We start from the raw sequence: 22,166 nt of genomic DNA, 5'->3' as shown, positions 1-22,166 counted from the left end.
CTGCAAACATGAAAAAGGCGTTCAGTACATGTTTTCCTGGACAGGAAGATGAAGATGACGACCATGATGATTTCAACATTTGGAACAACCTGACAGTGGAAGAGCAGGAGAGGTTTGAGAATGTATTGAGTGCAAAGTCCCAGACAAGACTTCAATGTTTTGCACATACCCTTCAATTGACTATAGGTGATGGCCTTAAAGACACTAAAATAATCAGTGCAGCTCTCTCCAAAGCTTCAAGGTTGAGCTCTTTGCTCCACACGAGCACCACTTTCAAAGACAAATTTGAGATGGAGTTTGGACAGCGTGGAATCCCTGCCTCTGTAACCACACGCTGGAATTCCACACTTAGGCAACTGAAATCAGTGCTTAACTGTGACCAACTGAAACTGTCTGCAGTTCTTGAAGATGCGGGACACAAAGAGACAGTATTCACAGCTAGAGAGTGGAGTCAGATAAGGGAACTGGTGGATGTTCTTCAACCCTTTGGAGAAGCCACGGATCTCACACAAGGAGAAAAAATTGTCACTATAAGTGCTGTGGTACCCTGCATCCTTTCTCTTAATCATCACTTGGAAAATCAAAAAGAGAGAGTGCACTACATGGGTGGTTTGATCCGTAGCCTGCAAGAATCACTCCAAAGAAGATTCAGAGGGATCTTTGTACATGTGAGGATGGCAGACGACCAGAGTGATGGAGCAACCTTGCCGTTCTCTGACCCTCTATACCTAAAAGCTGCTTTGCTGGATCCTTCATTCGGCACCATGTGGTTGGCCCATGATGTTTTGGCCCCTGAAAACGTCAAGGAGGATGTGTCTGTGATGATAAAAAGTATGTTATTTTTTCCGTATTAATCCAATTTAAATGTCAGACCTAAGAAGAAATAGTCTGTAAAAGGAATGTTTAGTATGTTGATATATACACACTGAGCACTTCAGTTTTTGTTTACATTGTCAGAAAGGTGATAATTCTACTTTATAGTTATTATTGAGGTTGTAGTGGGTGATAGTGGTATACTGGAGAGAATAATATATTGAAAAGTGTTCCTAATATTTTCCCTCCCACATTTATGTTAATGAAGTGGACAAAATTGAAATTGTTATAGAAATATTTTGTGACTATTGTTTTTGCTTGTTTATCAGGCTTGATTCTCAGAGATGCTGGCATGACCATGACCACGACCAGTCCAATCACCGATGAGCCAATTACACCGTCAGAGCCAGAGCGTCAGACTGGGCTGTTCTCAGCATACCGCAAAAATATGAAGATGAGTTCAAATTCCACTCCCCAAATTCAGTTGAACCACTACCTCGACATTTGTGATGGACAGAGCTGCCTTCAGTTTTGGGCCATGAACAGGCGCACCCTCCCCTCTTTGTTCAAGGTGGCGGTAAGGGTCATGGCAGTCCCTGCATCAAGTGCACCTGTTGAACGTGTGTTCAGCCATGGTGGGGTGATAATGCGACCCCATCGTTCACAACTGAGTGACAAAGTACTCTCAAATTTAATTTTTTGCAAATGCAATGCATTGTAAGTCGATGTATTGCAAATAATATTCTACAACATGTAGGGAGATTGACTGATGACTTGATCTGTTCTCGTATACAGCGAGCCACCTAGAGGTTCTAATTGATTCTGTTCATAGGTTGGAGGTAATGATAAAAAAAAAAAAATTTCAAACTATTCACATAATGGCTTTGGTATGCCACATGCTATTCTTGTTATTTCGTCCTGTTCATATTTACACTATCTACATTTTAACCTAAGATTTATTATTAAAATATTGATTATTAAGTGTGCAAAATGAAATAACCTTATTTATGCAACGCCACTTACACAACCACTGCTGTCCCTGTTATTTGGAGCCTGACACCTGGGAGGAATGGTGAATACGTTTTCATGGTTTGATGTAATGTTTTTTCATTTCAGTAATGTTTACATTTCAGGCAATATTTATTTATTTATTTTGATATATTTATTTTAATTTTATGTTCCATTTAGTTGATGATACAATACTTTTTTGTTCACAGAAATGTTAATGAGAAGCACCTTAGACAGATGCCTTAACAGGCCATTGAGAAATTGCGTGACCCTCCTGAAGGTGGACGCAAGCAGTTCAGTAAGTTGGGCAATTGTAAGCAGGCTGCTCAATAGTTTGAGTTATTGTTAATGTGTAGACATTATGATTGTTAATGTTGAAATAAAACAACTTGTGATTGTGAACCACTCTCTTGACTGATTTTTAAATGTAGAAACTGGGTTAGATAATATGATTTTTGTATGACTTGACTTGTGACTTGCTTGACCTGAGCAATGACTTGACTTGTGACTTGCTTGATTCTAACCACAGTGACTTGGACTTGCTTGAGACTTGAAGGTTATGACTTGAGACTTGCTTGTGACTTGCACATGAGTGACTTACTCCCATGTCTGCCTGATAATAATGAATTACAATAGTCCAGTCTCGATGTAACAAAGGCGTGGACTCGTTTTTCTGCATCTTTTTGTGAAAGGACATGTCTGATTTTTGAAATATTACGCAAGTGGAAAAAAGCGGTCCTAGAAATTTGTTTTAAGTGAGAATTAAAGGATAAATCAGGATCAAAGATCACTCCCAAGTTCCTGACTGTTTCATTGGAAGCAAGGGCAATGTCGTCTAGCGCAGCTATATCGTTAGATAATGTATCTCTAAGGTGTTTGGGGCCAAGTATTATAACCTCTGTTTTGTCTGAGTTTAATAAGAGAAAATTGCGGGTCATCCAGGTTTTTATGTCCTTGAGACATGTTCGAAGTTTAGTTAATTGATTACTTTGTTCAGGTTTTATTGACAAATATAACTGGGTGTCATCCGCATAGCAATGGAAATTTACAGAGTGTGTCCTGATAATGTTTCCTAGTGGAAGCATATATAATGAGAATAAAATTGGGCCGAGCACAGAGCCCTGTGGTACACCATGGTTAACTTTGGTGCACACAGATGACTCACATTCATTTGCACGAATTGGGAGCGATCAGAAAAATACGATTTAAACCAGTTAAGGGCGGTTCGTGTGGTATATGTGTAGTAAGTAATGATAACTGTAGTTGTATGAATGGGGGAGCAGAATGTACATGGTGATGGCGACTGTTCAGTGGGTCAGTGTTGCTGGTTCAGAAGTCGTACGGCCTGGGGAAAAAGCTGTTTGTGAGTCTGGTAGTCCATGCTCGGATGCTCTGGTAATGTCTGCCAGACGGCAGCAGTGTGAGAATTCCATAGACTGGGTGGCTGTGGTCCTTTATGATGTTCTGTGCTGTTCTCAGGCATCTTGTGTTGTAGATTCCTTGCACGGAAGGGAGATGACAGCCGATGATACGCTCCGCTGTCTTCACCACCCTCTGCAGGGCCTTACGGTCAGCAGCAGAGCAGCTACCATACGAGGCAGTAATGCAGCCTGAGAGAATTCTCCGAATGGTGCATCTGAAAAGTTTGTTAAAGTTTTAACAGAAATCCCAAACTTTTTCTTTTTTTTTGAAAAAAAAAACAAAAAAAAAAACAACTCTTTATTTATAGATCATTTTCATCTTTTACCTCTCCTGGAACCGTCACCTTATCGTGGTGGAGAGGTTTGCGTGTCCCTGTGAACCTGAGGGCTGTGTTGTCTGGAGCCTTGTGCTCCTGGTAGGGTCTCTCATGGCAGAGTGGTCTCAGGTGAGGGGCCAGACTAAGGATGGTTCAAAAACCCTCAATGAATATCGACGGAAGAGGAGATGTGACCCGGCCCGGAGGAAGCCCGGGGCCCCCGTCTGGAGCTAGGCCCAGACGGAGGGCTCGATGGCGAGCACCTGGTGGCCGGGTTTGCCACGGAGCCCGGTCGGGCATAGCCCGAACAAACTACGTGGCACCCCCCCTCTCTTCATCTCATGGGCCCACCACCTGTGGGAAGACCCGTTGGGGTCGGGTGCGCAGCCATATGGGTGGCAGCGAAGGTTAGGGGTCTCGACGGACCAGAAGCTGGCTCTGGGGACGATGAACGTCACCTCGCTGTGGGGAAAGGAACCGGAGCTTGTGAGGGAGGTGGAGCGCTACCAGTTAGATCTGGTGGGGCTTACCTCCACGCACAGTCTCGGCTCTGGTACCGTACTCCTGGATAAGGGTTGGACTCTATTCTTCTCCGGAGTTGCCAAGGGCGTGAGGCGCCGGGCGGGTGTGGGGATACTCATAAATCCCCGGCTGAGCGCCGCGGTGTTGGAGTTTACCCCGGTAGACGAGAGGGTCGCCTCCCTGCGCCTAAGGGTTGTAGGGGGGAAAACTCTGACTGTTGTTTGTGCGTATGCACCAAACAGCAGCTCAGAGTACTCGGCCTTCTTGGAGACCCTGAATGGAGTCCTGCATGGGGCTCCAGTAGGGGACTCCGTAGTTCTGCTGGGTGACTTCAACGCCCACGTGGGCAACGATGGAGATACCTGGAGAGGCGTGGTGGGGAGGAACGGCCTCCCTGATCTGAACCCGAGCGGTCGTTTGTTATTGGACTTCTGTGCTAGTCATGGATTATCCATAACAAACACCATGTTCGAACATAAGGGTGCTCATAAGTGTACCTGGTACCAGAGTACCCTAGGCCGAAGATCAATGATCGATTTTGTGATCGTGTCATCTGATCTGAGGCCGCATGTTTTGGACACTCGGGTAAAGAGAGGGGCGGAACTGTCAACCGACCACCATCTGGTTGTGAGTTGGATCAGGGAATGGGGGAAATTTCCGGATAGACCTGGTAAGCCCAAACGAGTAGTGCGGGTGAACTGGGAACGTCTGGAGGAGGCCCCCGTCCTAGGTATCTTCAACTCACACCTCCGGCGGAGTTTTTCTGGCATTCCTGTGGAGGTTGGGGACATTGAGCCGGAGTGGGCAGTGTTCAAAGCCTCCATTGCTGAAGCTGCGGCGGCTAGCTGTGGCCTCAGGGTCTTAGGTTCCTCAAGGGGCGGTAACCCTCGGACACCGTGGTGGACACCGGTGGTCAGGGAAGCCGTCCGATTGAAGAAGGAGGCCTTCCGGGATATGATATCCTGGAGGACTCCTGACTCGGTTGCAGGGTACCGACAGGCCCGAAGGGCTGCAGCTGCTGCCGTGTCGGAGGCTAAGCAGCGGGTGTGGGAGAAGTTCGGAGAGGTCATGGAGAAGGACTTTCGGTCGGCACCAAAGTGTTTCTGGAAGACTATCCGGCACCTCAGGAGGGGGAAACGGGGAACCATCCAAGCTGTGTACAGTAAGGATGGGACTCTGTTGACCTCAACTGAGGAGGTCGTCGGACGTTGGAAGGAACACTTTGAGGAACTCCTGAATCCGAATAACACGCCCTCTATGTTGGAGGCAGAGCTCGAGGTTGATGGTGTTTCGTCGTCAATTTCCCTGGTGGAGGTCACTGAGGTAGTCAAACATCTCCGCAGTGGCAAAGCCCCAGGGATTGATGAGATCCAGCCAGAAATGCTAAAGGCTCTGGGTGTTGAGGGGCTGTCATGGTTGACACGCCTATTCAACATCGCGTGGGAGTCGGGTACAGTGCCAAAGGAGTGGCAAACCGGGGTGGTGGTTCCCCTGTTCAAAAAGGGGGACCAGAGAGTGTGTACCAATTATCGGGGTATCACACTTCTCAGCCTCCCTGGTAAAGTCTACTCCAAGGTGCTGGAAAGGAGGGTTCGGCCGATCGTCGAACCTCAGATTGAAGAGGAACAATGCGGTTTTCGCCCCGGACGTGGAACTACGGACCAGCTCTTCACTCTCGCAAGGATCCTGGAGGGGGCCTGGGAGTATGCCCATCCGGTCCACTTGTGTTTTGTGGATCTGGAGAAGGCGTATGACCGGGTCCCCCGGGAGAAACTGTGGGAGGTGCTGCGGGAGTATGGGGTAAGGGGGTCTCTCCTCAGGGCCATCCAATCTCTGTACTCCCAAAGCGAGAGCTGTGTTCGGGTCCTCGGCAGCCAGTCAGTTTCGTTCTCAGTGGGTGCTGGTCTTAGCCAGGGCTGCGCCTTGTCACCAATCCTGTTTGTGATATACATGGACAAGATATCGAGGCGTAGTCGTGGTGGGGAGGGGTTGCAGTTCGGTGGTCTGAGGATCTCGTCACTGCTTTTTGCGGATGATGTGGTCCTCATTGGATCATCGGCTTGTGACCTTCAGCACTCACTGGATCGGCTGGCAGCCGAGTGTGAAGCGGCTGGGATGAGGATCAGCACCGCTAAATCTGAGGCCATGACTCTTAGCAGGAAACCGATGGATTGCTTACTCCGGGTAGGAAATGAGTCCTTAGCCCAAGTGAAGGAGTTCAAGTACCTCAGGGTCTTGTTCGCGAGTGAGGGTACTATGGAGCGTGAGATTGGCCGGAGAATCGGAGCAGCGGGGGCGGTATTGCGTTCGCTTTACCGCACCGTTGTAACGAAAAGAGAGCTGAGCCGCAAGGCAAAGCTCTCGATCTACCGGTCGATCTTCGTTCCTATCCTCACCTATGGTCATGAGGGCTGGGTGATGACCGAAAGGACGAGATCACGGGTACAAGCGGCCGAGATGAGTTTTCTCAGAAGGGTGGCTGGCGTCTCCCTTAGGGATAGGGTGAGAAGCTCAGTCATCCGTGAGGGACTCGGATTAGAGCCGCTGCTCCTTTACTTAGAAAGGAGTCAGCTGAGGTGGTTCGGGCATCTGGTAAGGATGCCCACTGGGCGCCTCCCTTGGGAGGTGTTTCAGGCACGTCCAGTGGGGAGGAGACCTCGGGGAAGACCCAGGACTAGGTGGAGAGATTATATCTCAACACTGGCCTGGGAACGCCTCGGGATCCCCCCGTCAGAGCTGGTCAATGTGGCCCGGGAAAGGGAAGTCTGGGGCCCCCTGCTTGAGCTGCTCCCCCCGCGACCCGACCCCGGATAAGCGGATGACGATGAGATGAGAGATGAGATTTCATCTTTTAGTACAGGGAGGTAAAACAAAAGACAAATACAAAACATTGAACAATTACCCAAATTCAAGGTCCAGGGGTGATCAATAAATCCAAAAGACAAAGTATCAAACCCAGTACGTGCATACAGTCTCACTCATTGGCCAAGTAGGCTTGCCATTTCTGCCATCGTTTTTCACCTAAATCTTTTTGGAGTCTGACTGAATAAGTAATTTGCTCTAGTACATGTAATTGCTTTACAATATTAACAAAAGAGTCTGTAGCGGGAGCGTTTTTCTGGAGCCAACATTTTGTGATGGCCTTTTTACTTGCAGCCAGCAAGACCCTAAGTAGGTATATATCACCTTTACTCAACCTATCTGGCATATTCCCAAGATAGAAAATTGTGAAAAATAATACATTCATATTAAAGCATAGAACCTTTGAAACAATTTTTGCCACTTCTCTCCAGAAAGACTGGATGGAGGGGCAAGATCAAAAAATATGGGCATGATCAGCAAAGACCTCTCCGCATTCTCTCCAGCAGGCCAGTTGTGCACCAGTCTGTTTGGCCTTTTGCTTGGGAGTTATAAAAAAACGAATCAAGCTTTTCCAACAGAGGTCTCTCCAAGTCCAGGAGTTGGTGGAGGATGACTGCGTTTCCCAAGCGTTCAGCCACATGTCCTCTGTTATCATAATGTTCAGATCTTTTTCCCATCGTTGTTTCACATAGTCTGTAGAATCCTTCTTCAATGAGGTAATGCTGTGGTATAACTTGCTTATAAGTCCTTTAATATTTCCAGAGTTGTATGCATCCATAAATATATGAATAATCGCTGGTGGCTCCGCTGGGTTACAACCTTTTAGATTTTTACAAAAATAATCCCGGAACTGTAAGTACCTGTAAAAGTCATGCCCACCTAGTCCATACATTTGACATAAATTGTTAAAGCTATTAAGCTCCCATTTTTTAACAATTTTGCTTACAGCCCTAACACCATAATAGGTCCATTGTTTATATCTATGATCTAGTGATGCTGGTGTGAATTCGGGGTCATACGCTGGCCATCTAAGTAGTTTTATCTGTTATTGGAGTTCAAATTTTTTAACCACCTTGCCCCATACCTTCAAAGAGCAGTTCACCCATTGGCTCTCTGTATGTAATATATTTTTCTCCATTCCCACACAACCAAGCAGTGATTGTATTGGTGCATCTGTTAATGATAACTCCATGGTTTTCCATTTAGCTACATAAGAAGAATTAAACCAATATATTAGAGGTCTCAGTTGGGCTGCTAAATAGTAGTCCCTTAAAGATGGGAGGGCCTTGCCGCCCCTATCCTACGGAAGCTGAAGGGTGGAAAATGTAACCCTCAGTCTCTGTTTATTCCAGATGAATCGTGAAATATGTTTATTCCACTCTCTAAATTGTTTCAGAGGAATTTCCACTGGCAATGATAAAAAGAGATATAATAACCTAGGGAGGATATTCATTTTTATTGATCTTATTCTGCTACCAAAGTCAAGAGGCAACAGGCTCCACCCATCAAGGTCATCATATATTTTCTTGTTAATACAGTTATAGTTAATATTGAATAATTTTGACATGTCTTTAGGCAGATTCACTCCCAGATATTTTATAAAGGGTGCGTTCCAATTAAAACTATACATTACGTTAAGTTCTTCTGTAGGTGTGTAATTAAATGTCATAACCTGTGTTTTATGTATATTTAGGGCATATCCTGAATATTCCCCATATGTTTTCAGCATTTTCATTAATAGAGGTAGGCCTGAATTAGGATTTTTTATTGTGATCAATACGTCATCCGCGTATTCCTCTCCTCCCATGGATATACCCTCCAATTCTGTCTCCTGACATATTGCTTGGGCTAAAGGTTCGATGAATAAATTAAATAGGTTAGGGCTGAGGGGGCAGCCCTGCCTGCAACCACGTTGTAAAGTTATAGAATCAGACAGACTGCCATTAACTTTAATTCTCGCAGTGGGGGAGGTGTAAAGTGCCAGGATACAGTATAAAATCCTTACTAAAGTTAAATCTCTTCATAACTAAATACAGAAATCCCCACCCAACTGAATCAAAAGCTTTTTCAGCATCTAGACTGAGCATGATGGCACTAATTTGGTATTTGTTAATCTGTTCGATGGTATGTAAGGCTCTTCTTATGTTGTCCTGTGTCTGTCTATTCTTTATGAATCCTGTTTGGTCCTCGTCTATCAGCAAGGGCATTACAGGTTCCATTCTTTTAGCTAAAATGGTGGCATACAATTTATAGTCTGAATTTAAAACACTAATAGGTCTGTACCCTTTACAGTCTGCTCTGTCCTTACCTTCTTTGGGGATCACAGATATGAAGGCCTCTCTCCAGGAGGGAGGGAGAGAGCCTCCTTTTAGGATATAATTAAAACTGGCCTCCAAAAGAGGGAGCAGGTGGTCTTTCATTGACTTATACCATTCTGGAGGAAAGCCATCCGTGCCAGGTGATTTGGTTAGTGTTTAAACTTGAGATAGCTTTACTTATTTCCTCCTTTGTTATTGGTGAGATGAGTTTATCATTAGCTTCTTTACCTAGTGTGGGAAGGTCTAAGGAGCTCAGAAATTCAGCAGCTGAGTGGTTATTAACCTGTTCTGATTGAGAATATAAAGATTTATAATATCTTTCAAATGCTTTTTGTATACTGTCCAAATTATTAGTAATTTTATTTGTAGTAGGGTCTCTAAATCTTGTGGATGTTTTCTGCCTGTTGTTTTTTGAGCCTCCAAGCCAACAATTTTGCAGCCATAGGGCCAGCCTCGTAATATCTTTGTTTCATGAATCTTATATTTTTCTCTACCTCCTCACTTAATATTTTATCTATTTCCTGTTTAGTGTGTCTGATTTGTTGTATAATCGAGGGTTCTTTATTTGTTATGTGTATTTGTTCCAGGTCTCTTCAGTTTTTCCTGTAAACCAATACATTTTTGGGTTTTCACCTGCTTTAGCTGCGTCCCATAATATACTGGGTTTTACTTCTTCATTATTATTGTCCTGCATGTATAATGCTAAGTCCTTCTCCATTGAATTTCTAAAGGTATGGTCATTTAGCAAACCGGTATTAAGTCGCCACAAAGTTTTTCGCTGTCTACCATCTAAATGTAAAGTTAAAAAAATCCCTGAGTGGTCTGACAGATCCCTCTGACCTATTCTGCAATATTTCAGCCTATGTAGATCTTTGTTACACATGAAAAAATAGTCAATCCTTGAGTGGGCTGTGTGTCTTGCAGAGTAGAAAGTATATCCTGGAGTTGAGCCATTCAGACCCCGCCATACATCAATAAGTCCTAAGTCTTTAAGTACTTTGTTTATGCGTTTTTCAGTCAAATTCCTTCTTCTTGTTCTATTGGTTGTATCTAAAGAAGGGTTCAGAAGTATATTAAAATCTAAGTGTCCCATACGTTTGTGATGAAATTAGTTCAAATATCCTTCTGAAAAAGGTTATATTGCTCCCAGGGGGAGCATAGACATTAGGGATGAGCGAGTACAGCATTATCTGTATCTGTATCTGTTAACCATATCAATTATCTGTATCCGTATCCGTACTCGGAGTGGGCGGGGCCTAACCCGGAAGTGGGTGTGTTTTAACCCGGAAGTGGGCTGGATTTAACCCGGAAGTAGGCCGGGTTGTCTTGAAACGTGCGGGGCTTTAACCAGTATGTTATTTTAAGCATGCAATTGATATGGGTTGATCAGAAATTGTTATATTTATTGCTGATTAGAAAACTATTACAGGACAGCATCTGCATTGAGCTTCAGATCAATGATTTTGATCACAATAGCAAGCGAACTATTTACAGAACAAGTTTTGTAACAATGAATACAACACATGCTGTTGCAATTATGAAGTGAAATGTAATAACAAGTGTTTTCATACTCAACATAACTTTCTTTTTTAACTTTGAATTTTTTTTAATTTATTTCCACACCAGGTGTGTGTGTGTGTGTATGTGTGTGTGTGTGTGTGTGTGTGTGTGTGTGTGTGTGTGTGTGTGTGAGTAAGAGAGAGACAGAGAGAGAGAGGGAGTGTGTGTGTGTGTGTGTAGCTTAATTTGTAATATTTTTTATACCACTACTACCTAGAACTTGTCAGACACTCAGTGCGTGAAGTAAAATAAAACTGGTTAGAGCCAACTGACGGTTTAAAAAAAGTTTAAACCGTTAAAGTAAAAAAAAAAAAAATCTCCGACAGGCAGAGACGCAACGCGAGTCGCTTTCTACCAGCACCACGTCTGAACGAACCCACGTTTAACAGAACTCTACTGGTTAATAAGTAAGTACAAACTGAAATAAAAACAAACTTCAAGCTGAAGAAACCCTAAACGTTAACGGAAAAGACCCGCGAACCTGAGTGACTGAGAGACAGAGAGCTGTTCTTTGAGTGAGTGAGCAGAGCGGTGTGTGAAGGGGAGGAGCGCTGTGACGCTGTGTGAGGATTTTCATTCAGTCCGAGCACAGATATTGACTCGTATTACTCGTATAATACTCGTGCTCGGCAAAAGTGCTTTATCCGTACCGGATACTCGTTTCAGCCGAGTATCCGGCTCATCTCTAATAGACATTAAATAATGTTACTTCTTTCTGGTCTATTTTTCTTTTTACCAAAACGAATCTACCTTCTCTGTCATTAATTTGAGATATTAATTCGAATTTGACAGCATTTGAGATCAATATAGCTACTCCCCTTCTCTTTCCTTTTTATATGATGAGAAGAAGGTGTTTCTAAACCCCATCTTTTTAAGTTTTTCATGTTCAGCACCTGAGAGGTACGTCTCCTGCCAAAATGCCACATTTATCTTTTCCCTCTTTATTTTAGCTATCATTTTGCTTCTTTTGACCGGGTTATTCAAGTCCATTTACATTCAGAGACAGTATATTATAATGTTGATAATGCATCAGTCTTACCTTTGAAACATTCTTGTATCACCCCGGACCTTTGGTAATAAACAGTACAGTATAGAACAGAACTTTGTAGAACAGTGAACTGAACTTCCATCAGAAAAGCTGTCATGTCGCTTTAGACAGTGAGGGGGCTGGCCACAAGGTGGGGCCCTCAGTGGTGGAAAAAAAGAGTTTGGTGACTGTGTCTTTTGCCCGTGGGCAACAGCCTATGTTTTAACTGAACATCATTATAATAAGATAATGGGAAAATTATGATTAAATGTCTCACTCATCCTTTGCTGTGACCCCCGGTTCCGCTCTGCGGTACTCCTTCAGCTTCTCCCGAATCTGCTTCTGGAACCGGTGCTTTTCTCCGCCGGGTCGGGCCTCCGCTGTCTCCCAGGGTAGAAGCCGAGCCAGCGTCTCCTCCGAGATGTCTTTGCTCTTGGTACTGCGGCCGGGGATCTCGCCCACCATGTATCCTCTCCTCCGCAGGTCTTCTGCTGCTTGTGCAGCACTGTTGTACGTTGCAGTGCCCGTTTAAAAAAAAGCACGCATTCTTGTTAGTGGAGTCTGGAAACGCACGCCATTATCCCGTAGTATTTTCTTGATGGGTATATATTCCTTCCTTTTGTTCTGCACCTCCGTTGCATAATCATGGTCAAAATACATTACTTACTACAATACTTCACGGCGTGAAGGATCTTTTCTTTGACAGAGAACTGGAGGAAACGAACCACCATAGAGCGTGGCGGGACACTCGGTGGTGGTTTCGGTGCCATGGCGCGGTGCGCACGCTCAATCCCCAGTTCACGGCTGAGTTCGCTCCCCAGCTCTGTCTTGATTAAGTTTACAATAAAAGTCACTGCTGACGTGCCCTCTGCGTCCTCGGGGATGCCATAGATCCTGATATTGTTACTCCTGGAGCGCCCCTCCAGATCGGTCACTTTTTCCTGTAGCGCCCGCTGTCTAGTGAGCAACTGGGTAAGAGTGTCTTTGACTCCGATGTCCTAACTTTCCATGACGATCAAGTTTTCCTCCATCTGGCCTACGCGCTCCACTGCCCCTTCAGTTTGGCCTGTCACATCTTGTATTTTCCGGTTTACTTCTGATACAAATTCGTCCATTTGTTTTTTAATACCTCCCTGAAGTATGTGCGGAAGTCTGAGAGGTCTTTCTTCAATTCGGCCTGAAGCGCTGCCATTCCTTTAGTCATAACTTCACTCACCGCCGTGCGTATTGAATCCACAGTTTCGGTCTCTCTGCAGTCTCCATCTTGTTTTCGAGTTTCGCTAGCTTCGGCCTCCATCTCGATTCTCTTTCAAAGTTACTGCGTAGTCCATATCCTCCTTTCTTGCCTTTGTCCCCATTCATCATCGAAGCGAGATGTAATTTGTTTGTTTGTGTGTAGTATTAATGAGTAAAGATGATTGAATTTAAGGCTGATGCCCGGAGCTCAGTTACTATGCTGCCATACCTGTAGCGCGCCACCGGAAGTCTCCGAAATCCCAAACTTTTTGAGTCTCCTCAGGAAGTATAGGCGCTTTCGTGCAGTTTGACCGCTGAGTCTGCTTGTCTGGACCAGGTAAGGTCATCCTTGATGAACGCACCGAGGAATTTGAAGTTGGAGACTTCCACGATCATCTCCTTGGTCTTGCAGACGTTGAGAGACAGGTTGTTATCTTGGCACCATGTTACCAAGCCCCTTACCTCATCTCTATAAGTGGTCTCATCGTTGCTAGAGATGAGACCCAGGATGTTAGTGTCTACCGCAAATTTAACAATGATGTTGGAACTGTGTGTAGCCAAACAGTCCTGCGTGTACAGGGAATACAGGAGGGGACTGAGTACGCAGCCCTATGGGGCCCCAGTACTCAGGGTCAGTGAATATGAGGTGTGGTTTCCCATTCTCACCACCTGGGGTCTGCTCGTCAGGAAGTTCAGGATCCAGTTGCACAGGGAGGTTTTAAGACCCAGGCTCCTGAGTTTAGGGACGAGCTTGGCAGGCAAAATAGTGTTGAATGCTGAGCTGTAGTCCACGAACAGCATCCTCACATATGTGCTACCCTTTTCCAGATGGGAGAGGGTGGTGTGCGTAGTCAGGGAAATGGCATCATCCGTAGATCTGTTTGGGCGGTATGCAATTTGAAAGGGGTCCAGGGTGTTCGGAAGGGTAGAGCAGATGTGGGTTTTGACAATCTGCTCGACGCTCTTCATGATGGTGGAGGTCAGTGCTACAGGGAGGTAGTCATTTAAACAGGTGATGGATGTTTTTTTTTACGTATGGGGATGATGGTGGCCTGCTTGAAGCAGGTGGGAACTGTTGACAGATGTATGGAGAGGTTAAATATGGAGATGAATACCTCCGCTAGCTGGTCGGCGCACCCCCTGAGGACACGGCCTGGAACTCCATCGGGCCCAGATGATTTCCAAGGGGTCACTCTTTGAAGCTCTAGCCTCACGTCAGCCACGGTCAGGGACAGAGTGCAGTCGTCTCGGTCCTCGGCCAGTTTGCGTATGGAAGGGTAAAGTTGACTCAAACCATGCGTAAAAGGTGTTGAGGTCATCAGGTAGATAGGCGGCAGGCTGATCATCACTGCTATTTCTCCCATTATAGCCTGTGATGTGTCGCAGGCCAACCCACAAGCATCGGGGTCAGAGCTGAGCTAGTTGGATTCCAGCTTATCCCTGTAGTCTCTTTTTCCATCTCTGATGGCCCTCTGTAGGTCACATCTGGACTTATTCAAAGCCTCTGGGTCACCAGAGTTATCAGCAGAGGATGTGCTCTGAGCTAAGCACGAACATTACCATTTACACAGGGGTATTGGTTTGGGAAAGTCCTAACATTGACCCTAGGGATGACATCATCGATGCATTTGGAGATATATCTGCAGAGACAGTCTCTTTGTCAATGACCCCATCCGCTGCAACACAGAACATCTGCCAATTTGTTGTTTCAAAGCAGTCCTGGAGAGTGGTAATGGCTTCAGCACTCCAGCGTTGAACTGGCCGAAACAGGTTTTTCCTGTTTTAGGTGTTGTCTGTAGGTTTAGATGATTAGCGTGATGGTGGTGTGATCCGATTTCCCAAAAGCGGGGGACGGGTTTGTAGTTGTTCCGTATTTGCGAGTAGCAATGGTCAAGAATCTGGTCACCCCGGTTAGGAAAGTTAATATTAATATTTTTGCAGAACTTTCCTCATATTAGCCCTATTGAAGTCACCAAGAACAATAGAGACTGCCTCAGGGTGAGCATCCTCAAGTCCGTTAATAACTCCGTATAGGTCCTCTAACGCGCATGTTTTGTCTGCCTGCGGTGGAATGTAGACAGCTGTGATTATAACGGAGCTGAATTCCAGAGGAAGGTAAAAGGGGTGGACTTTTATCGATAGCAGCTCCAGGTCTGGTGAGCATTGTGCTGAAAGCGCAGCAACATCTGTGCCCCAGCGAGAGTTGACCATCAAGCATACCCCTCCACCTCTACTCTTACCCAACTCGGAGGTTCTGTCCTGCCGGTAGATGGAAAAACCGGCCGGAGTGATGGCCGAGTCAGGCACGACAGGATCAAGCCAGGTCTCAGTGAACGCCAGCACACAGCAGTTTGCGATGACCCGCTTCCCTCTCTGCTTTCTCCTCCGTTGGCATATTGGTAAACAGATCGGCGGTAGGACAAGAGAGCCACAGCAAGTACTCCGGTAAATTGAGAAAAACTCTTTATTAAGCGATGGACGAATTTCCAAAAGTTCTACTCGATCATACTGTATGAACGACAGTGTAGTGTGTACAAAAAAACAAACAAGAAAAAACGTAATAAACATAAAACTGCGTAGTACGTGCGAAGCCTTTCTCTACAGCGCACCAGTCTCTCTCATTTACTAATTCAGGATAAATAATTTGTAAATCATGTTTTTAAAATGTTACTACCACCTCTAAAAAAAGTAGAAGGTAAGAATCTGAAGCTTAGAATATAGAGAATCAAACACAAAGATCTGTTGGTCTGTCTTCTCAGAAGAAACTGAAGGTGGTTTGTTGACATCATCATCACATCTCATTAAAGAATTAAGGATGTTGTTATCCAGTCTCTCTCAACATCCTGAAGAATGGCACCAAATATTCTATTCCATACAAGAGGTCTTCCTTCTGTTGACACCAGTCATCTGATAGTTTGATGAGGTTCAGTTGTTTTACGTCATCATTATCAACTAAAGGTTCAGCCCTTCTGCCTCATGGATGAACCTTTAAAGGCACGTCAGCAGAGAGAGATAGAAAAATAATTTATGAATTATTTTTTAACAATCAGACTTTATCACAACAGATAATCAGATTAAAGTACAAATTATGACACTGGCACCAATACATCAAACATACACAGCCCAGGATAAATCAAATAACTGAATCTCAAAATCTAATTTAGACATCTTACTGTCTTTTTCCTAAGCAGTCAGTATAACCTGACAGCTTCACTACATAACTACAAACACACAACTTTTCCCTGATTAAGTTTAGATACAAAATGTAAAAAGTGACTTAAACATTATGTTAAACTGAACCATCACCACGTCTTCATGGACTTTTTAAAATGTACTTTTTTATCGAGCTTAATATAACACCTGGTTAACACAGGTTAGCAGTCCTCAGGTAACTGGTAGGACCAGCATTGCAAAGCTATCGGCTCACTAGTTAGCTTTGTAAGTATCGTAATTCACATTCACCGGGATCGTAACTAGCATGCTAACCTTTGCTATTCTCCAGTCAGAACACCTAGAAACACAGTAACTCTAGAGCAGGGGTGTCAAACATACGGCCCGCGGGCAGGATATGGCCCCGCCAGGGGGTCAAGCTCGGCCCGCAGTATGCAAGGCATGATCTAAACTAAAAAATAAAAATAAATGTCAAACCGCCAACCAAGTTGAAAAGAACGTACGATAAGGCCTGTCTTGCTCTTGGGTTCACAGTGAATGAAGGAGGACATGAGGAGAGACCAGTGTGGATTTTAGGTCTGAAAACTCTGGCAGCTGACAGTTTGAGACCCAACAAATTAAGAAGCCACTTAGAAACATTCCACCCCAGTCACATGCATGTGTTCTTTTTGGTTGAGCTTTATCATCGTTGTACCAAAGTGATTATAATTTATATTTTTCCTCTATTTTTGAAAAAGTACAGGCTGATTAAGCAAAGTTGAAACAGATTAACAGACATCAATGTTGCATGTTTTAATATATCTGTTTCCTACCATCATTGTTGTGGAAATCATTGTTAATAATTATTGTGAGAAATAATTAAAATGGATGTGATCAGACATTCTCTTCACATATATTATTATTATTATTAAAAGGTGATCTTTGCAACTTTGTTATTCAGGAAGTTTGTATCAAACAAGAAGCCCTTCGTACTACTCAGTACCTTTGAAGTAGCTCTCAGTTTCAAAAAGGTTGGTGACCCCTGCCGTAGACCATCGGTTCCCAAACTGGGGTTCGGGGTACGCGAAGTGGTTCAGGGGGTACGCAGTGTAGTGCATGGAGCCCCGGGGGCTGGAATCCCACCTCAGCCGGCGCCCGCCTGCCCGTACCTTTCACTTTTAATGCGTGCATCAGACTCCTAGGTCCGTGTTCCAAGATGGGTCGGACCCCTCCGTTATGTTGGTTTCATGTCGGTATCCGCCACGCCCCCCCACCCTGAGCGACGCGACGTCATCCAGGGCTGAGGGGCGTGGCGACGGTGGTGAAAAAACCTTGGGATACGAAGCTATTATGCTATGATTTTACTGGTCTGGCCCACTTGAGTTCAAAGTGGGCAGTATGTGGCCCCATAACTAAAATGAGTTTGACACCCCTGCTCTAGAGCATAAAGAGCACATGAAGATAAAGACTGTAAAAGGTTAATAAAACAAAAGTTTACTCACCAAACAAACTGGAGACATCAGCTCTTCTTTGTCTGTTGTTACTGAAGAACAGGCCTTAAACCCTGTGAACTCAAAACTAATAACCGAAGCTAAAGCAATAAAATCTGTCTCTCTCTCTCTCTCTCTCTCTCTCTCTCTCTCTCTCCTTGAAAAAGCTTCATGATTATCAGGTTTTTAAAGGTTTAAATACATCGGGAGCGGGTCCTCTCTATGGAGACTGCCATGTTTTTACAGTAGTCCAAACTGGGCAAACTAAACATCTTTTGAGTTTTTAATGACAACTGAAGGCTACCATAGGTTCTCTTTCATGTTTGGAGAGGGAGGGTTAGGTGAGGGATATTCAGCTGTAACATGATAACTCACCACTAGATGTCATTAAAGTCTATGCACTGCCTTTTAAAATGTAAACCTTAACAATGGCGACTTTACTATTTGGGCGTAACTGTATTCTTAAAAAAAAAAATTACTAAGCATTAGAGTTAAATGGCTGACAACATACTTTTGAGAGTAAAAAGTACTTACTGTGTCCAGTGTTATAATGCTGTAGTTTGTCTGTATATTCTGATTCTGGTCTGTCTGAACTTCTCCTGCTGTAGACAAACACACAGAGGCTTGCATGAATATGTGATTTGGATGATAAACCAAAGGAAACGTTAATAAAGACCATTAGCATCGACAACCCACAATATTTTACAACTGATTTTCTCAATACCAAAACAAAACATTGAATATGTTGCCATATGTTTTTGTTATCTTGAAAACTATAGTATATTTCAACATGAACTGCTTGTTTAGACCTGTATTCATCAGTATTTCTAAAGCATCAAATTCCCCCTGTTTAGGCTGTTTTAGCTTCTTGTTTTTCTTTTTATAGCAAAATTAGTATGTGGTTTAGTTTACTGTTGGTAAGTCTTATCAAACAGTTAGTTGTAAAAATAAATCATCATTAAGTGATATTTCTTTGACATGGTGTTTTATAATAATATGATTTCACCTCTGGGGGAATGGTGATGTGAGTGCCTGCTCTATTACACTTTGATACATTCTGCCTCCAATCCTGCTTATCTGCTGATAAAACTACATTACAGCAAAACTAAGACATTGCTGATGTAGTGGACTGTAATTCTGATCTCCAAAATCTTCCACCAAAAGGGATCATCGTAAAACAACCTGGGAACAAGTCTGGAAGCTAATGCTAATGCCAATGGTAGCAGCATTGGCAACACAACAACCAAAGTTATCCAAAGCCCATGGACATTGGGCCTCATTTACTAACAATTTACTACCAACGTTTGACGCATAATTCTGGGATTCATTAATATGTGCGTACCTAAATTTGTTAGTACTCTGCCAACAAATTTAGTGTGTGTGTGTGTGTGTGTGTGCTGGTTTCTGTCCCTCTTCACATGAACTGATAATCACATGTATTCAGTTACTAATCGATGATGTTAGAGCATGTCTCCGGATCGTTCCGACACTTTAACCTTGATGTCCTGACTGTGCGTTACATCTTGTGTTGCGTAGCAGATTTAACATGTGTCTCAAACTCTAAAGTGAATTAAACAAACACAAAGTAAACAAAAGCACTGTACGTGTCCTATCAGTCAGGGTGTTTAATGTGAAAGAGTAAGATGAGCTCAGGTCAGAGGAGTGAGGAGGAAGCAGACTCCGACAGAGACACAGACCGGACCTTTAATGTGCTTCTGTCCTGATCCTGAAGCATAGTGGGGTGCTGTTGAGATATCTATGTTTCTCTGTATCTTGTGACTATATTTTACCTGTACCCTACGAATAATTTCAGCTGCATAGTCCATATTAAGCTTATGCTACAACTGTTTCTTTTCTTGGAATGATGTCTATCTTTTTTACTCAGACGCAGGGTTTGCACAACAGGCACGGGTGCTCAGGAAAGAGAGAGGACATGCCAGAACTAATACAGAGAGGTGCTTCATAAAACGTGGTGAGAAAAAGATATGAAATCCTCCTCTGAGTCTAATCTGCTGTGTCCGTCCGCTGTAGCAAACTCCCTGTTTGCCAGGGCCACAGTAGTGGGACACCTGGTCGGTTGAATTTTCCCTTACAAGTGATGTGCTTGCAAAAAACTGCACTTTAAGGAAACAATATACATCTGGCCAATAAGTGAATTCCCTCAAAGAAAAAGACCCGCCTCTGTGCTGCACCCTGTGTCTTGATAAATACTGTGGATTTAGGATGAGTGTGCGCTTCTTCTCGACATGATCCAGTGAACCTGTTGACGTGTCCGGCAGAACCCCAGAGACTCTCTGTAAGTATTTCATTGTTTTACAATAAATGTTCAATTTCCAGAACTTCATGTATAAGTGTCTAATTATTCCTTCTCAAATCCTGGATCAACAAACACGTTTGTCCAATCGCCGGAGGCGAGGTCAAGTTTAGTGCCTGGCGACGACAGTGCCTAGGCACTCAGTCATTTCAAATTGATGCAAAAGTTGTCTTTTCTTTTCTTAATTGAACAATTTTGGTCCGAGGGCTAAGAAACCAGATTAAAAAATCTGACCAAATTCAGAATTATATATTTTTTTAAAGGTCTTAATTTTCTTACATTTGCTATGTAATATTATTTTGTATTGCTATTGCAAGTCAGTTGGGAATGAAATGTTGCTCAAATATGGAAGTTTTGAAAATTATGGTATGGCAAAAAAATAAGGTGGCTAACAATTTTCATACCTTTTTTTTTTTATAAATAATTTTAATAGCTATAGTAACTTTGGAGAATGTCCAATGAGTATTTTGAATAAGGGAAGGTGTTTATTATTTATTCCATTTCATATACAGTAATTTGATGTATGTCAAGAATATTTTACAATCTTACAATTCATGCCCTTTAGTTATTTATCTTCTATTCCTCATTTCATTATTTTCTCTATTCTATTGCTTAGATAGATTAAAGTTCATTCTTCTGTGTTCCTCATTTGGAAAGTCCATTCAGTCCATGTAGGATGAGTGAATAAATGCCTGAAGAATAAAGTAATTCCATTAGTAATGCCCCTCAGTAATCACAATTCACTGAACCACTTGGCTCTTTACGGAATAAGTTATCATGATACTGTATGAAGTGACTGCATAAGTTGCACTGAACATTGAAAGTAAGTATTCCTTCTTTTACTGCTACTGCTGAACCAACCCTAAAAGGGAGACAGAGAAAATTTAACAGGTATTATGAGATGGCTGGGACAACGAATTGGCAGCTATGCATTCTTTTCCAAAACCAAACGACGGAAAAAAAGGTTATTCTGAAGAATTGCCTCCTGCCACAAGAAGATCCTGCCGAACTGGTGCACCTGTAAATAGTAAAATATGTATCTTCTGTGGTGATGAAACAAATGCAGCAGAGCATTCTTTCCAGAAGGTAGAACTATCCCATCAGATACATGACATGGCAGTTGCACAAGGGGAAGATCGTATTGTGGCACTCCTTTCAGAGGGAGATCTTGTCGCTATTGAGCCAAAGTATCATCGCAATTGCTAGACAGGGTTCAAACGTCGTTACAATGCAATTTGTAAACGAGATACAGCTAGTGAAGACTTTGAAGTCATAGACGAAAATGAGTTGCTCCAATTCATACAGGAAGAAATTGCTGGAGGTCGCAACATCTTTGCATTACAAGATCTGACCGATATGATGACGGAGCGATTGGAACAACATTGACTCCAGAAGACTGTGAACCGGACACGCCTAAAGAAAACAGTCCTCAAACACTTTCCGGATTTGACAGAAGAGAAAGGTACCTGTGACTGAGTTTTCATCTTTTGCTCAAAGACTCTAAGGAAGATCATATCAGTTGCATCTCAATGACCAGAGGAGGAGACACATACATTACTAATGGCAGCATCCATTCTCAGAAAAGCCGTTTTAAATCACGACACACCATTCATGTTTGATGTTTAATTTCCCAAAGACTGCGAAGAATCATCTGTTCCACAATGTATGAAGTATTTCTTCCGTCATCTCCTTTCAGGGCCCAAATAATCATCCGAACAGGAGAATTATTGGGAGATACTCTCTGTGAGTCAGATGGCCATTCTAAATATGACTTCTCTTTCCTCAAACTTGAATTGTGAGCCTCCACTTGCAGTGTTCGTGGCCCTCGAAATGCATTTGCATACAAGAAGCAAGACGTTGGTCGAACTCTTACACAAATATAATCTGAACGTGTCATATAAGAAGGTCCTCAGCATTGAAGCTATCTTTGCAAAGGCTATTGGAGATCGAACAAGGAACAGCGCAGATATAGTTTGTCCTACAAATTTGCGTTAATGCATATTCACAGTTGCAGCCCTAGATAACCTGGATCATAATCCCAAATCACGTAGGGGAGAGCGGGGTAATGTGGGACATTTTTTACATTTGCTCCCCTCTAGGCAAGCTAAAATTATATATCAGTAAAATG

The 22,166-nt window shown here is 43.5% G+C and overlaps 1 protein-coding gene across 1 annotated transcript in view; it reads right to left on the bottom strand.

The window, feature by feature from the left end:
• Positions 1-22,166, bottom strand: part of ephb2a (eph receptor B2a) — an 85,818-nt gene that overhangs the window by 16,832 nt on the left and 46,820 nt on the right. The window contains exon 8 of the mRNA XM_053425502.1: positions 18,259-18,323. Coding sequence (XP_053281477.1) covers positions 18,259-18,323 — 65 coding nt within the window. The remainder of the gene's footprint in view (positions 1-18,258; positions 18,324-22,166) is intronic.

Source organism: Pleuronectes platessa, chromosome 6 (genome assembly GCF_947347685.1).
Source record: "Pleuronectes platessa chromosome 6, fPlePla1.1, whole genome shotgun sequence".
Classification (NCBI taxonomy): Eukaryota; Metazoa; Chordata; class Actinopteri; order Pleuronectiformes; family Pleuronectidae; genus Pleuronectes; species Pleuronectes platessa.
This window is presented reverse-complemented; position numbering and strand designations above follow the sequence as displayed.